Source organism: Hyalella azteca, unplaced genomic scaffold (genome assembly GCF_000764305.2).
Source record: "Hyalella azteca isolate HAZT.00-mixed unplaced genomic scaffold, Hazt_2.0.2 contig14244, whole genome shotgun sequence".
NCBI classification, from domain to species: domain Eukaryota; kingdom Metazoa; phylum Arthropoda; class Malacostraca; order Amphipoda; family Hyalellidae; genus Hyalella; species Hyalella azteca.
The window spans coordinates 215,617-234,068 of NW_025944135.1; the positions used below are offsets into that span (position 1 = coordinate 215,617).

The window sequence follows — 18,452 nt, forward strand, 5'->3', positions numbered from 1 at the left end:
TAATATTCTAAAAACACATGTATACTAAATTGAAATTAAATTTTGTAAAAGTTTGATACTACGAAATTTACTTATTTGCATTTTCTTAAATCCAAGTTAATATATGATAACATTTTTTATTTTGTGTATGCAAGAAATGATTTTCATTTGGGTGCTATGGTTCTTGCAATTTGAGGTAAATGGATACCAAAATAAATGAAATCGTCTTGGCTCAACATTGAGACTAGTTAATGCAGTGAGAGGAAAATTTCTTGGTGTATTTCATGTTTAACTAACTGACTAGATACGAACAAAATATTTTAAAATGAATACTCCATGAATATATTGCATAATTAGACAGTAATGTATTTTAAGGCATTTAGAATTAAATTCTCTCGTTGCTATTTCATAAATCTAGCCTTACTGATTAATGATTAGTGAATGGTAAAATTACCTGCCCTTACACAAAGCTTTTAAAGCGCTTGCATGAAATGCATTAACTCAACAACTGTAATCATATTATTGCCCCATTTAGCGTCAAGGTCAACAGAAAAGCACGCGCCGCAGCAATTTACTGATTATAGCTCTTGCACCTGCAAGCACTGTGTACAGTTATCGCTCTATCCCGGAAGTGCAAAACTATCGTCCTTTAACAGAGACTGTTTGCTTGAAAAATACGGAAAATCCACTGTTATTCTGAAAATCTTTTCATATAATAGAATTTTAGAGGGATTCCTGAGATGTTATCGTTAACGTCATTAAGTTGAAACTGAATGAGCAACCTCAGAGGGGTTTCCTTCATGAAATCTATGATAACCAATAATAATATAGGGGACGATATGCAAGAGCTTCATATTAGTTCCCGCTGATTTACTTACAAAATTGCCCGAAAGTAAATTTAATTTCTCAAAGCTATGACGATATCTATGTTAAATTTTCATTAATTTATATAGAAAGAACGATTGAATGTTATTATAGGAGATAAATAGAGGAGCTTAATTGCAATACGGAAGACGGAACATTTAATATCGTTCTTACCCCGCCTTAGCTCGTTTGTTTTCATAACTATTGCCATTGCACGGAATTATTATTATGTATTTTTTTGCCTCAGTCTAGTGTAATATTTCGCAAGACACAGTCTATTGAGCACCAAAAAATATATTAAATTATAACTCACCATTATTTTTGAAAGGTAATCAGAATACAAATAATGTAATGCCAGTAACCTTAGATATTAGTCCCCTCCAAATATTCGTACTAATTTACAAAAGGCGGCATTTCATTCAACCATTATTCTAAAATTTTTACGACGATATTATTTACTAATTTTTTTTTCAAAATAATCAACTTGTTGACTCAAAAACTGTAGTAATACATTTATGTGGTGAGAAATAAATACTGGACGAAATGAATACCACTTCAAGTAATTCGGTTACGATAGGTACACATGGTGGCATAGGCGAGTGGGATCGTCAATGCTTCACGGTATCAAGTATCAACTTCAATTTGAGTTCGAAATACAGCCTAAATTAAATTATTACTTTAATATTGACAGTAACTAGAATTGGAGGAACTAAAAAAACCGCTTTGGTAATGTTATCGAAACGGATGAAGTGTTAATTCGATAGCGGACTTGGCCTCTGCATCGGAAAACGGATTCAAAATTATTTATATGAAATCTCTGCTCGAGTGTTGTGATTTGCTATTTAAATTTTTCCTTTTAATTATTATATACATTCCATTAACTACACGTGATATAATTCAACTTATTTGAATGATGATTCTACGTTCCCAGAGATTCGAGTACAGTATAAAAACGAAAATAAGCAATCTTGAATTGATGCATAGCATTGGAGTTTTGAGTTTAGTTTGAATTTTGATTCTTTGACTCTGACGTTCGCTGTACCCTGGCGACATGGGCGCTGGCGAACATTTTGGCGCCGTTGATTATGGCATGCTGGCAGTCACGATGCTGGCTTCTGTGGCCATCGGAGTTTATCACGGCATCAAAGGCAACAAAACAGCTGTTGATTTCTCCATGGGGAGCCGCTCCATGACGCCATTCCCGGTGTCCCTGTCTCTACTTGCAACGTTCCTCTCAGCTAATTCAATTCTCGGTACTGAATAATACTTCTGATGAATAATTTCCTGTATTTTTTTGTCTCTGGGTATGTAGCTCCTATCCAAAATATGTAGTATTTATTATTTATAAGCATGCTAAATTTCATTATGTTTGTATTCACTCTGCTTCAACTTAAAATTGAACTAACGTCATAAAAAATGCCCAGTAACCACCGATGAAACACCTCGAGGTGTGGTGAGGTACATCCAATATAAAAATCAGACCCATACGAATTTCGGTTGAAACTAATTCTATCATCTGACAAATAGACTGTAAAATTCTTCTTTACTGCCTATTAAACTTGGAATTTTTTCGCTATTTTATTTCTTTTGAACGATTTGATATTTTCACCCAAAAAATATGGTTTTAGATTTTCAAAACGTGCGTCTTTGCGCAATAAAACTGTAACTAAAACGACATAAGACGTTTATTGTTGGATTGCAGGTTACTCAGGAGAAGTGTACGCCCATGGCAGCGTGCTCGCTTGGTCGATACTTGGCACGGCTTTGGCCATCGTCTTCGCTGGAGAGGTCGTTTTGCCGGTCCTGCATCCGCTGAAATTCGTCAGCCCGAATCAGGTTGAGGAAATAACTTATGTTCATTGAAATGATCAGCAGTTCAAATACTTGTTTCAATACAGGTTTCAAGTCAGGGATATGTTTAGTTGAGGAAAGTAATGGTAAGCGACAAAAGAGTGTGCGGTAGGAGTTCACTCCTTAGTAGGTTTTTCGGCTAGTAACGGCGAAAGAAAATTTTTTTAAATTGTCTTCAAGTCATTCTAAATGTCTGTCAGTTTCTGGATACAATTGGATGTACTGGATACAATTGGATGTACTGGATACAATTGGATGTACTGGATACAATTGGATGTACTGGATACAATTGGATACCTGGAAGTACCACATACTCATTGGATGTATGTGGTGTTCTGTAACTGCATTAAAATTCAATTGAGAGGTACAGATAGACATCTATTACTTCTTTAGGGGGTAGCAATAAGCCGCAATAAAAAATATAATTCAGTACTCACTGCAGTGAGTGACAGAGAGCGCATTTTCTCGTCGACGAAAACTTGAGGTCACGGACGGACGGACAGACGGACGGACGGACAGACAGACAGACGCACATGGCGAGCACAATAGTGCATTTTTTCCATAAATGAGAAAATGCGCTAAAAATACGTTCTCGTTGTCAGTTGCAAAATTTTTTAATTTGCACTCGCTATTTTGTATTACAGGAGAGAATCCGACCACGCTCGACAATAATGAAACGAGGCTAGTATAAATGCACGAAAAAAGTACTCATCTAGCCTGCTGCAAAATACTCAAATGTAAGCCGTCATAAACGCTTACATGCTTCTGGAATGCAATATAATTGAAAGGTGAATGGTTTTGGCAGTACCTGGAGGTGCGGTTTGGCTCGGCATGGCTACGGCGGTTGTCTATGACCATGTCTCTGGTGAGCATCACGGTGTTCATGGGCCTCGCTCTGTACGCCCCCACGCTGGCCCTAGCAGCTGTCACTCCCCTCTCGTCCACCACCTTCATCTGGATAATGGGAGTTGTGGTCACCCTCTACTCCTCATTCGTAAGTTGGAATCAACTCGTATCACCAAATTAAAAAAAATCAATTAACAAAGAGAACTAACCTAACTCCTGGGCATTCATAGCTATAAAAGCCTCATTCCAAACAAATTACTTAACAACTTTCAACCTGGCCCCCTTGCCATTACTATTAACACTGAACAACGGTGGATCACAATAGAAACCACCAGTGTGGCTTCACGCATAGGCTACATTACCTCATTTAGAATAAGCTCTAGCATCGCCCATGGACGTTTCGTGGTCACCGAGATTTGCAATGGATAAAAATTTAAGAGAATGTTCAAAGACGTGCAACAAGGATAATTCCAGGCTTGAAGGGCAAGTCCTACGAAGAAAGATTCCCCCTACGAAGATTGAGGTCCCCTACGTCTGCGTGGGGACCTCATTGAAGCATATAAGTATACTCATGGTTTATACAAGATCCCCGAAGGATTACTAGAATTTGAAACAAGAACCAACACCAGGGGCCACGGCTATATACTAAAAAAACTGCACTGCAACTTGTCCACGCGACAGCATTTCTTCTCGCTTCGAATCACCGACATGTGAAACAACAGACTCCCCGATTACATCGTTGGCGCTCCGAGTATATGAACGCGTTCAAGAACAGACCAGCTAGATAGAGCTATGGAAAAATATATGTTCAGACTTGAAAGGCCTAGCACCATATCGAACCCTGTAGAAGTCTAGTAGCTATTTCAAACTTTCGTCAGTCCTGAAAAGATCCGGTCAAATGACACGATTTAAGATCTTCTGTGAACAAGTCACGAGAAGTACAAGAATCGGCGACAGGCCACATCAGGCCTACTCTTCAGCGCCGACATCACAACATGTTGTGTTGTGGAAGCACTACATCGCCATATAGACTTCTTCAAGAAGCAATCACTCCATCAGAACACGTCTCAATAAAAGAAAAAATCTGTCAATATAACTCGCCAACGACAATCCACTCCCATCAATACGCAGCTCACCAAGCAAATCACACTATACAATAGATCAATACACATGAACAGAAGTATAAAATAGAAACCAATGCAACAAACTTCAAAATAATCCATATTCATCGAAAAAAGCCACCGAAATCTTTATTGTTGAAGAGTATTTCCCCTTGCGTAAACAAAGGCACAATTCTGCATCTGTATACAACACACTAATCACGTCATAACATAGCCCGATCAAGATCACAAAATGTTCAAGATTCGTCAACCTTCCTCATCACCTAAATTACACGTACAGTTTATACATGGCCCTCGTCCGATCATTAGTCTACTCATCCATACCATAAAACACTATGTCTACTCAACCATACCGAAACACACTGTCGCCGAAATCTAAACTGCATAACCAAGCACTTAAATTTTTAACCAACATTCACTGGTTAGACTTTACTTTCCAATCACTACAAGAACTATGCAATATACTCACTATTGGAACAGTCCTTCACGGATAGGCTCGTAACATCTGGCATTAAATTTAAGGAAAAGAACCCGACCTTTTCGACCAACTCATATAGCTACCCGTGGTACTTATGTGGTTTATCTCTTGATGCATGCGCTCTCCCTAAACATTTCATATTAGCGGCTTTCCATTCGTGTAACTTTTTATTTGTCGAGCTTCTGTCTCCACATTTTTTTTAGATAGGACTGCAATAACCACTCACCTTTGTTCTCGGTTCCTCCCCTCCTCACCATCATGCCAATAGACAAAACGATTTTAGGAAACACCGAGGGACACAAACGGTATTAGCCAATTTCACGTAATGCTCGCCACTAAGTCGAGCTGTACTCAGTCTTGCTGATGCCTATAGCGCCTTTTACAGTCGGTGGCTCAAGCCAAAAGCTAACGCGTTCCCATAACATTGTGATTTTCAGGGCGGCCTAAAGGCAGTAGTATGGGCGGACGCATTCCAAATGTTGCTAATGACTGCAGGAGTGTTGCTGGTGACGGTCATGTCTTGCGTCGAGGTGGGCGGTGTCCAAAAAGTCTGGCAAGTTGCCTACCAAGGAGGAAGAACTGAAGGACTCGAGTAGGTGAACTCTTTCAACTTTTGGTTCTTCTAAAACTTCTTTTGCACTATAATTATTCAATATTTTCCAAGGCTTGTTTCTATTTGCCATGATCGTGGGTATGAAGAGGCTCTTACAATAATTTCTCTATAATAGATATCTTTGGCCACAAAATTGCTGCATGGTTTCGCTTATCAGAATTTGGGAAACGTTCAATTTTCATCGAGTGTTCGCATTACTGCTAGCCATCTCCTAAAAATTGTGATATCAAGAACTTCTCATGTCACACCCCGAAGAAAAGCGGCAAGAAACGATCAGTGTAGATATAGAGTAACTTCACAAAAAATTGAGTTCCACATAGTCTTAAAAATCTTTTAGAAATTTTTCGAGCAACTATTAATATGGATTGATCGTTTTTAACAATCTTCATTTTCGACGCCTCACGTGTAACGATAGAAATAAGAATTCTTACTGTTAAAGCGCCCTCTTATTTTATCTCTACCAAGCATTTTCTCATTTCCACAGCATAAGCGCAGACCCAAGGGTTCGCCACACAGTCTGGAACGTAATCCTGATGACGCTGGTGAACTGGGGCAGTCACTACAGTGTCTCGCAAGCCAACTACCAGCGCGTCAGCTCGGTGGCCACACTGTCACAGGCCAAGAGGTGCGTTGACATGGCGACGAAACTTATCAAAATTAATCAAGGTACCATCGGATCAGCTCAGTGGCCACACTGTCACAGATCAAAAGGTGCGGTACTTAATTTTCACAATTAAGGTACCATCGCATCAGATCAGTAGCCACGCTTTTACAGGCCAAGACGTGAGGTGGCGCGACGCCGAAACTCATTATCTAGGTACTCCAGCGGGTCTGCTCGGTAGTCACACTGTCACCGGCCAATAAGTGCGAAACTTTCCACAATCTATGTACCAGCGCGTCAGCTCGGTGGCCACAGTCACAGGCCAAGAGGTTGATGGCGTGAAGCTGAAACCTATTTTATTTTCACCGCCAGCGCGTAAGAACAGTAGCCACGCTGTCACAAGCCAAGAGGTGAGGTAGCATTGCATATTACTCTCAGCATGTTAGCCATATGAATAGTCTCCTGCATACTTTAATTAAGTTGCTATGACCATCTGTGCGATCAGAGCCATTGAAGTCTGGCTAGTTGACCAGCCCTTCAGATGCTAAAAGGTGAGCCAGTATGCGTCTCCAATCGTTAAGCCCGGTCCACACGCTCAGTTTTCACAACGATTTGTCTGCGCAGTTTTAAGTCGGAATGAAATCGTTGCAATTTTTAGAGCGTCCACACGGTACCGACTTATCTGAGTAGTTTGCTCAGTTTTGCGCGATCTCGCCATGGAGACGTCTCGGACAAATTTTACGGCCGGTCTCCCCAAATTCGGCGAGCATGGAATATCTCCCGAAGTAATGAACGTAGCTCGATAAAACTTGTTACACGTATTCATTAGGACTTAACGGTGATGTTTAGCTCGTGAACATTTTTGGAATTTCACCTTCATTGGTGAGTTATATGACGATACGTGCTGAAATTTGCAGTGAGCATGACATTTCTTCTTAACTACTGTACAGATTTGAACGAAACGTTGAATATAGAAACCTAACCTCCCAACGGCGATGTTTAGCTCGTGAAAATTTTTTAGATTAGATAAAGCCGTATAACTCGCAAACGAAGGCAAAATCGAAAAAATTGTCACATGCTAAACATCACCGTTAAGTCCTAATGAATACGTGTGCCAAGTTTTATCGAGCTACGTTCATTACTTTGGGAGATATTCCATGCCCATCGAATTTGGGGAGACCGGCCGCGAGTCCGGTCGTAAATTTATCCGAAATGTGCCATGGAGAAGGCAGTATTTTCATAAATTTTGGCATTGTGCCTTGTCAAAAAAGAGATTGGATCATTTAGGGATTGCGAGGAATCAAAATACAAGAGAGATGGCTTGTAGATGTCTTATTTTCCAGGTCCAGATGGAATCGATTTTTTTATTCATTCACAATTATTTACGGTAAATGCTCAACTTATTTTACAGCTGTTTCTGTGTTTGCGCTTTCATCGATTTCTTTGAATTTTTCTACTAAGCCCTCGTATGTCTCCACCTTTTTTGTCCCTGTTACTATAGTCCTTGAATTTTACTTGCCAAATGCAAGAAAAACTTTCGTATAGAAAAGCAATAAATTCCCGAGAACATTACCGAAGGTCCACCATGGTCGCCAGAATCATTGAAACTGAGCACAAATCGAATCGGAAAACTGTGCTACCGTCCACACGTTCCGACTTGTCTGCGCATTTCATCGAAATCTATGCTCGGAAGCTCAGATTTCGATGGAACTGCGCAGTTTTACCGCCGGCTCCAAAACTGCGCAGTTTTCCCGTCCACACGCAACGTTTTATCTGCAACGATTAGAACTGCGCAGACAAATCGTTGTGTAAAACTGAGCGTGTGGACCGGGCTTAAGTCTAGCAAGCCTGCTCACGAAGATTATGATCGGAAGAAAATTTCAATGGTCAAAACTCATCACAATCTAGGTATCAGCGCAACAGCACAATGGTGAACTTCGGCAATTTACAAGAGAACGATACGCGAATGATTCTCAAGACAACAAACCGAGACTCAGATTAGTGGCTAGTCCCTCGTCTGCTTGGAGGTGAGGCACTCAAGCTTTACGAATTTACAAAATGAATGCATTCTATCGTCAAATGAGAAAGCTGTGATTGGCAAACAGAGAAATGTGTACCTGGAAGAGCCATGTGACTTGTTCCCGACTCATCATTGCATTTCTTTTTCTGCCGATATTTCTCTGAAAAAGATGATGAAAAAAGTTCCTTCATTAAAAGAAACTCGTTATTTTTTTTAAAAATGTCTAATCTGTCTTAATTTTACGTGCGTTAACTCCGGGTGTGATGGGCAGAGTGTTGTACTATAATGTGGTTGGCATGACTCTCTTCATGCTGCTGGTGTTCTTCATGGGCCTCGGCGTCTACGCGGTCTACGCAGATTGCGATCCTTTTGCTCGGGGCTTCATCTTCAGCAAGGTAGCTTAAATGTAATAAATTATTTATAGGGCGGGTCATTTCATTAATTGAGTAAAGTTATCTCTACTCAGTCTATACAATTATGAGAGCAAGCTTGAATCCAGTTTAAAATTAAAACCATTTGATGTAGAATCGTGAGAAAACTATGATATCATAACGTATGGAAAGACTAACAATCACTCCGATTAGACAATAATAAGTGTTTATTTACCTTCCATTACAGGATCAAATATCAGTTTATTTTGTGAACGACAAATTGAAGAACCTTACTGGAGTTCCGGGCGTCTTTGTGGCTGCTCTTCTCAGCGCTGCTCTGAGGTAGGCTTATGTCCACTGTATAGACATCTGATTTCGAACCTTTTTGTGATTAAATGCAACTTGGAGATCCCCTGTTGTAGCAGTGCACTGTCGCGTACCATTAATGATCAGAATTAGGCACTGTGAATATAAGGAATATATCCGATAACTGTAGGACCCCAGGGTCTGGTGAATTGCGTGCAACAACAGGTGCAAACCGTTTCCAGGATATCTTATGTTTGGCAGAAAAAATTCTCTGAATTAAAAAAAATGTTTTTTTTTCAGAAATAGTTCATGACCTCGAAAATGTTAGCCTAACCATAAGAACGCGCTCGCGTTCCGGTACACGATAATACAGGCTTGGAACCACAATTATATATTCACAATTCCTACCACTGTTCAACCATGGCAGTTTTTATTAACGCTTGAGATCATATAAAATGAACTCCTACATGCATTCTTAAAATTTATGTCTCCCTTAATGTGGTCGATAATTATGACGAATTGAGCAATAATTTACATATAGTACTCTAAGGTTTACCTAATAAATCCTCCATCTCAGCTCACTGTCATCGGGAGTAAATACCCTGGCGACTTTGCTGTGGGGTGACGTGTTTTCACACACTCCGTGCTTCAGGGGCTGCTCTGACTTTGTGGCGGCCACTGCAAACAAAGTTCTTAGTGAGTTCATTTACTTCCAACGGATGTTTTGACGAGAAAATCTCAAAAAACTGAATTACTCAATGGTAATTGTCTTTATTGTTAGTCATTTTGGATTCCGCTGCTACCAATATACTTTACGTTTGTGAGGTTTTTGTATTTCAGTGAGCAAGCTAATAACATTTAATGGCATTAATTAGTAAACTCCTAACTTGAACAAACGTTAGTTGAAGGTAAAATAGTTCTGACAAAAATTTAGGGCCTAAACAATCTTCTTAAATTATGACACAATATAGTATAGTATAGTATCTTCGGCATTAAAGAATAGGCCTGGATAGGCCTGTCGCCGATTCTTGTGCTTTTCTTGACCAGACTGGCCTTTTGATCAGTTCTTTTCAACGGACGGTAGGTTTAAAATCGATTCTAGATATCAGTTGTTCCGTAGGGTACGAGGCATTTTAAGACTTAACATATGCTCCTGCATGGCCTTGTCTAGTCTGTTCTTGAACGCGTTCATACTCGGAGCGTCAACAATATCTTCAGGGAGGCTGACGGTTCCGTTAATGCTGACACGTTGTCTTCTGCCTACTAGGAAATTCCTGATCCATTGGAGTACATTCCCCTCTATTCCCAAAGAATTCACTTTACGTAACAGTCGCTCATGCGGAACACTATCAAATGCCTTGGCAAAATCGAGGTACAGTGCATCCACTGGCTCCCTTTCGTCCAGCAGGCGAGTCCAATTATTCAAGGTAGACAGGAGATTAGTGGTGCATGATCTGCCAGCAATAAAGCCATGCTAACAGTCTGATAGAAGATGGTTAACAGTGCTAACAGTCTGATAGAAGATGGTTAACAGTCAAGTGATCTATAATCCTATCCCTCATAACCGATTCCATCACCTTACACACAACACTTGTGAGACTTACAGGGCGCTGAGGGCGGTAGTTACCTGGGTTACTCCTGTCACCTTTTTTGTGTGAGAAATTCCTCATTTCCCACCGTCAATTTGTGTATATGCTAGGGTTTAGTTACGGGATCTATTTTTGGCTTGGAATTGCTTAGAATTCCGTTTCTCTAACTTCATCTGAAGAAAAAGTATTTAGTCGAGATCAGGGGTTTGGCCGCGGGTCTAAGGAGTCTTCATCATCAATAGTTATCAATTGCATCAAAAATGATATTTGCCGACAGTGCCAGTCCAAAGTTATACCGCCATCAAGCAGTGTTCAAAGTCTGTTCAAATTGATTATTCATAATTCAAAACCTTAACCGCCGTTTTTGAACCGGTGAACAAGTAACTTCAACCGAAGTTCAAGTATTTCTACCATCTTGCTATGATCCCTGTTTCTCTATCCCTTGGTTTGTATGAATGTCGTGTGAATTTCGTTTTGTTTATTTTTTTGCTCTATTAAATTCATTTATCAAATCTGTTGGGAAGTTGGACCTAGTTTAAGGATACAATCAAATTTATTAATTTATTGAAATTCAAATATCATGCTTTAAATTAAAATGCTAATTCTTTCAAATTAAATCTATTACTTTTTTGATGTTCTTCGCTCTAGAAGTGCGTTATTTACTTTACGTGACATGCGAAGATCATTATTCAAACCTCAGTCTTAAGTCTATCTCTCTAATTTCTAAAGCATCAGAACCTTCGACTGTTCTTGCTATTTTTCACGTCCAACTTCCCACCCCTTAAACTGATTTCCGCTATTTTCCTGTATTATTCGACCTTCAAAAAGTAATCACACTGGGCATTTAAACCTCAGGTTCGTAGTGTTTTCCGTGCAAAAGTGAAATTTTGATCATTTATTTAAACTAAACTTTGTTGAAAGTTTCGCAAGATTTATAATTTGGATTCATTCGTAAGATTTATAATTTGAATTCACTTCTTTACAGTATCCGAACCCGAGACTGGCTGGCCTTAATTTATTTGTACGTAACGCATTCGTCACTACTTTCTTTCTTCGAGTGACCAACCCGCCATCTTCACCTTCACGTTCCCATATACTGAAGATTGCACTTTTGGATTCGGCTCTCATTGACTATTTTCGCCTTTACTATGAAGATGAATCATTCAAAGTCACTCAAACTGTTTTGAAGAAATTAAAATAAAAGTTTTCTTGATTATTTCTTTAATTAACTACCTGTCGATTGTGTGAATACCTCACATTTGAACAGGGGTGTCACTTGGGCTTCTTTCCAGTCGGCCGGCAAGGTCCCTTCGATTAAGGTTTTTCGAAAGAATACTGTTAAAGGGCCGGCCAGGACAGTTGCTAATTCGTTGAGCAATCTAGGGTGGAAACCGTCTGATCCAGATGACTTGTTGGGATTCAGGGAGACCAGGCGCTTGAGAACCTCCTCTTCATGTATCTCGAAACTAGTTAACTTCGAGTCCACTGGTCGCTCCTTAATAGCTGGAATACTGTTCAAGTCCTCATCTGTGAAGACGCTGCTAAAGAACTGATTTAGAACATTGGCCTTGCCCTCGTCAGAAGATATCTTCCGTTGATTTACATTCAAGTCAGCAATACCATCCCTTGTCTTGCACTTCGAACTAGCGATATAAGAGTAAATTTCAAACACTTTTGCTTTGTAAGTGCAAGATGAAAAAATGCAGACTTCATCTGATAAGATCAATTTTAACTTATTTTATTTACCGTACAGCGGTGTTGTTGGGAGCCACTATCATCGGCTTGGCTTTTCTGGCCTCGAAGCTGGGTGGGCTGATCCAGGCAGGTTACACGGTGGTGGGGGTGATGTCTGGTCCCATCCTGGGCGTCTACTTGCTTGGCTTGATGGTGCCTTTCTGCAACAAGCGGGGTGCCTTTGCTGGTCTCTTGTCCAGCTATGTAAGTCTCTTGCCGTAATTTTATTTTTTTCTTCAGTCCGGCAATGTAAGGATCGCCTTAATGATAATATGCTATATCTATTACAATAATGTTATACATGAAAATAAAACTTTTCAACTAATTAGTGGGTAAAATAATTACTTTGGATTTCAGTCATTCGTGGATATTTTGAGTACTGAACGGCGTTTTTTGATTGCCTTATCATTGAGATAATATTTGTACCGTGTGTGAGCTTTTTCGGTGCTGAGGCTGAATTCGATGCTACACAACCTGCCGATTGGTGTTCTATTATTTCACGCCTCAGCGGACGATGCTGCGTGAAAAAATGTTTCAACGTGTATAGGTTAGGACAGAAGAGGTAGGCCGGAGTAGGTTTTGCCAGATGCGGTAAGACCAATAGCCATGCTTTAACTTGAGCACGCTTGAGGGGTAGGTGTTGACAATCGGCGTAATGGCTTTAGACACTTTACTTCATTGGCTGAATTGCCCTCTAGCGTGCTTACCCAAGAAACTGAATATGAACTCATGAGTAAAGTTGGGTGATGCAGGCCTCCAACATGCGCCCGCCCCAGCGGATTCGTAAGTTGGAAAGGGGATTCGTAATTGGTGATGAAAACTTGCTACCGATTGCACGATAATTCAGAATTTTTGGAAGAGACAATGTTGGAAGAAGGGGCTACAAATTTCGTTCGTTGCTGGGCACTGTTTGTTTCCAAAAAGGCTGCCCCCTACGAACTTGTGGCCTATTTTTTACTACGTGCGATTTTAACAGATTCTGTGCGTCTGGATCGCAGTGGGAGGCTTCCTGACTAACACTACCAAGCCGCCGATGTTGCCATTCTCCACAGCGGGCTGTCCCGCTAACTCGACCGTCACCACCTTCATATCCCTCGCTGATGCCAACAAAACTATCATAAATACGCCAGGGTGCGTTGAGCATTTTTTGACATTTCATTAGACATCGGCAGCAAACGGTGACGTTTTTATTATCAGATATGCTGTTCGGTATTAATATTGCTGTGTTGCACTGTTCTCATGAAACGGCATTAATGGCTTTTCTCTCTTTTTTTTTATACTTTTTATGTTTTTCCTGTAGGTACTCACTTATATAATAAACTGAATGACTGCCTATTGCAGGTCAACGTTTTCGATTCTATATTCGATATCCTACACCTTCTATCCCTTCATCGGCCTGGCGACTTGCCTGATCGTGGGTATTCTCGTCTCTATCATTGCAAGTAAGCAAATACATATTGTTTGATATTGTATACAGAATTTTCTAGACCAACCAACTCTGTCTGCAAAAACCTAATTATCGTAAATTTATCTGCCTGCACGCAATTCACATGCCTTATGAATTCGTGGAAGATATTAGCCTCTTGACGTCAACAACTAATGCCCAGCACTAGGCTACTGGATTGATAGAACTAGCTGGATTCATGCGATCATTAAGGACAGACTAGAAACTGAATTAGTATCATACTTTTACGTACCTAAACACAAAAATTTAGAATAGATTGTCCGTTAAATATCTCGAGTGTTTTTGAGAGAGCATAAAAGCTTAGATAGAAGCGGGTAAAACATGATGATACACAAATTAATCATCATGGCCTACGTTTGCGTTCAATCCAATGTCAATTCATCCTGGAAACCACAAGTCGTACACTGAGGTCAGACGAGTGTCAAGTCATACTGCTTGAAGGATAGTGGGCATGCAGGTTATTTTATTTTATTATTTTAGAATGTAATGTCAGTAAGGGGAATTTTTTTACTCGATTCGTCAAAATACCCCCACAGCTGCTAGATGATATGTAAACCTGGTTACTGTGCATATTACACAAAATATTTTCAACATAACTCTCGTGTTCGTTCAGTCCATCGTCTTACCAGTATTACTCTCGTTATTGGCGGTTTAACGATCAAAATCAACTTATTTAATTTTAAATAAACTCAATTCGTATTGCGTGGAGATTCCAGGTATTAGTTTCAATACATGTTGCAACTTAAACTTCAAATGACGTTTCACATTTGCAACAAGTTTTTCAATATTGCACATTCGGCCGAATGCAAATAAATAATGGTCTAATTATTAACTGTACCTAAAACCGTAAATTTAAGTGCCAATTTATAGTATTTTTTTGCTGCCAGGTTACCAAGACCCCCGGACGGTTCCTAGCGAGCTCGTACTCTTCTGCGTGCGACGTTTCACGAAGAAAGAAAGCGATGTCGACAACGGTGTTTCTTGCATACGAATTGAGTCCCTCAAAAATAATATAAATTATAGCAAAGAAGATGGCATGGCTACAACAAGAAATAATGATAAATTAGATATTATTTCTGATCGACTTTGAAAATAAGTAGGTATGCCTATTTTCATAATACGCTAAAATGCCTTGGCACCTTCTCAATGCACTGCCAGTTTATAATGTCCCAATAAGGATTAAATGTACTTCAAAGCATTTTTATAGAACTACCAGAATCTTAGATTCGATTTCACGGATGATTCTTGTTCATATTGTACTGCTGATTACTTAAGTGTTTTATTTATGTATGAAACTCAGTTTATTCGTATTATTTATTACTTTTGTGTGCATTGAATTTCCCGATAAATTTTTTCGCTATGTTGAGCTCGAATTTCCAAGAAATGTTCACAGCTTATCAGCAATTTTTTTGCTCATGTGAAGAATTTACCAAATGGCTTTCGCTACCAAGAGTTGCGTGTTGAAAATAAATATCTCTCCTTTAGTATTATTTTGATTATTCTCTTATATATTGCATGTTCCTGTAGTACTGCAGCTGTGGTAAGAATACATATTATGGTTAAAAATTGCCAGGAGTTTGACTTTCGAACAAGAATATCGTTTTTTGTGGAATAAGGAGATTACAGATGAACATTCACGGTTGCATCGGAATTATACAAGCGGTGTGACATGTCGTTATCTATAAAATTGATATTTAATAATTTACCTATGTATATATGAAAGTTCTTGTGTTTTTTGCGCAAACAGTACAGTATATGAGTATAATATTGTCGCTGCTGCTGAAATATAGGCCAAGTTTGGACTGTCACCGATTCATATAATTTTCGTGATTTATTCACGGGAGATCTGAAAAACTGCATTTGACCAGATCTTTTCAAACTAACGTTGAGACAAATACCGATTGGACGTTTACCATACCCGTTTGGTGATGGGCACCTGAGGTCCGAAAATATAGGTCTGCATAACTTTGACTGGTCGCTATTTGAATCCGTTTATAACCGAATGCATGCATGCATACGATGTCAGCAAGAAGGCTGTTCCACATATAGGAGATACGAAGCGAGAAATGTTGTTAGCACCGGAGTTAGTTTAGTTCATAACCGTGGCCACTAGTATGGGTTCTTGTTGCATATTCTAGCAAATATCCTGGATATTGTATAAACCATGACTATAATATCATTCTTCAAGGTCTCACCCCAGTCGTCGATAAGTAAGACATGGAAGCTTCATAATCGCTCATCTTTCTTCATCTATAACTCGCTCTTTAATACTGGAATTATACTGCTTGCACGACTGAGAACACTATAGACGATTTTCTTTGTCATTTTTAAGTTTCGATACTCTTCTAATTCTAATGTCATGCCAGGGTTGGTACGATATGGTGTTGATTGGTGGAAAAAATACCGAAGCACACTTAATGTTACAGGCTGAAATGTTAGCGATCAAACACGAGTTTTAATTCTATTGACATGCACAACAACTAAATATCGGTAGGCCAAGTTTGTTCACGTAGCCTGGCAAATTCTTCTAAGGAAAGGTTTAGGAGTCATATTTTTTTCAGATTCGGTTTTATTAACCCATCAATCCTTATTTATAATATTCGGATATAACTCAAATAAAAATTTAGGATGGCGCATCACTGATTATAGAGGGCGATGGTAGATTACTGGTAGCGTACCGGTGGGTGGCCGGACCTGCCGAAAAATCGACGGGGTGGCGAGTATAGGTGGCAGTTCACAGATCAATTATCGATGATTTATAGGATCTGAATCATCGATGGCGCATTGCAGGCAAATATCTTGTAACCCACCGATAACCGCTTACCCAAATTGCACAGTGCCCGAAGGGATTTGTCACTGTGATTTATCCAACGTACAAAGGAGTTATTGAGTTGCGATTCAATCGAGATCCAGACGAAACCCTGATTTCGTTCGGCGTGCTTAATTGCTTGAAAGATTTTGATTCAAGTAAATATAGCGAAAATTTAGCGTGAATTTGGTAGGTACGAGGAAAACTGACAGATTATAGATGAATTGGGTGTTCACAAATTTTTCATGCTAAAGTGAAGCAACTTGACATGTATCAGAGTGCTCCTGATATAAATTGTCAGAGGAACAGTGGAAACTTTTGCTACGAATCCACGTTTTCCAAAAGATGATGGCGAATCAAAATTTTCATATTCACTTAAGATATTGCGTGAATTTATTGCGAATTTTGTGCATGCGCCAACTTGTTGTGCTTTAAATATTACCTTCAATTGAGACTAATTAATTGTCTCATTAGGTATAAATTAATTAGTTCGATTATGCGTGTGTAACAATATTTATATTATTCTCAAGTTGCCGCATTTATCTAAAGCCACACGTGGTGGACAGCGGATCGGCATCATTTATAAAGCACAGCGAGCAGGTACACGTGTACAAGTTCATACCTGTTGGGTTGGGAGCGCGTCGGCGTTGAGCTTCTTTCTCATTAATCTTTAACACGTCCTGCTTGCAATATTTCCTTTCCGGATAATTTGCTTAACAAAATAGTATCCTCTTTACGCGGAGGGATACGAGTAAAAATTCGATTTTTTATCACTGATTTCGATAGTGGAATTCAATTATTTCGGAGAAATTTTCTTAAACCGTCCCATAAATATTTTGAGTTTCCGTCTACTTTTCTAATCAAGCGGTGAATGTGTCTTTCGTACGAAAAATATTAAACATTAGGCTAGAGAAAAATAGTGACATGAAGTGCACGAGGATGGCATTTTACGACTAACATTTCAAATTCATTGAGGGATAATTCGCAAGAATATTATTGGTGTAAATATTTCGAATCGAACCGCTGTTAAAATTTGTGTAATGTTCACATTATTAAAGTTCGATACTTATCAAGCATTTTCCCGCAGCCCTTGCTCTGAGCTGAACCATCGTTCGTTATGGATAAACGAAGTATCTTTCAAGCATGTTTATATAAAATGGCTGATGGAACCATCTAATCATCATCACTGTAGTAGCATCAACTTGTGTCATTTGATGAAATTAATATTTGCACTACTTAAATTAAATATTTTAAAATTACTCGACTGCCATGTCCCTCCGATGGCTCAACGGTAGAGGCTTGGCTTCGCTTGAGAGAGATCAAGAGTTGGAATCCTGCAGGCTGTGACTCATCTTCAGGTCGATTTCTCACGAGGTGTGTGTATGGTACTATGATGATTTGTTCCTGCTACATGTCTGACATTGTTACTTGTACTGGCAGGGTGGATTTGCATACGTAGTCCTCAGAATATGATAGTCTTGAGCAATATCAGTAGATACAAAGCATCGGATTTGAAGCTAAATGAAACATTTTTATCGACTCCATTTTAAAGGCGGCCATCGGTGGCTCATCGATGCGCCATCGGTGCCAGTGTGTAGTTATTTGAGGAAGAAGAGTTTTTCGAGGAGTGTGGTCATAGGCAGGTTAGAGGTGGAACATAGGCCGGACACGACATAGATGCCGTATCGATGCGCCATCGGTGCTCCACTTATAATTTCCACTTATATATGTTCACCTATAATCATCGGTGCTCCTCCAATAATCTTTATTTGGGAAGTAATGCGAGTATCCGTAAATTTTCTTTA

General features: G+C 39.4%; 1 protein-coding gene across 1 annotated transcript; it reads left to right on the top strand.

Moving 5' to 3' along the window:
* The first annotated feature begins 1,297 nt into the window (after positions 1 to 1,297).
* Positions 1,298 to 15,322, top strand: LOC108679980 (sodium-coupled monocarboxylate transporter 2). Its single transcript, XM_018168726.2, has 12 exons — positions 1,298 to 2,096; positions 2,546 to 2,679; positions 3,500 to 3,688; positions 5,577 to 5,731; positions 6,237 to 6,377; positions 8,645 to 8,768; positions 8,992 to 9,086; positions 9,628 to 9,746; positions 12,393 to 12,577; positions 13,350 to 13,504; positions 13,715 to 13,815; positions 14,726 to 15,322. Exons 1-12 carry the CDS (start codon positions 1,895 to 1,897, stop codon positions 14,926 to 14,928), a joined length of 1,803 nt encoding a protein of 600 aa, XP_018024215.1. The 5' UTR covers positions 1,298 to 1,894; the 3' UTR covers positions 14,929 to 15,322.
* Positions 15,323 to 18,452: the final 3,130 nt, after the last annotated feature.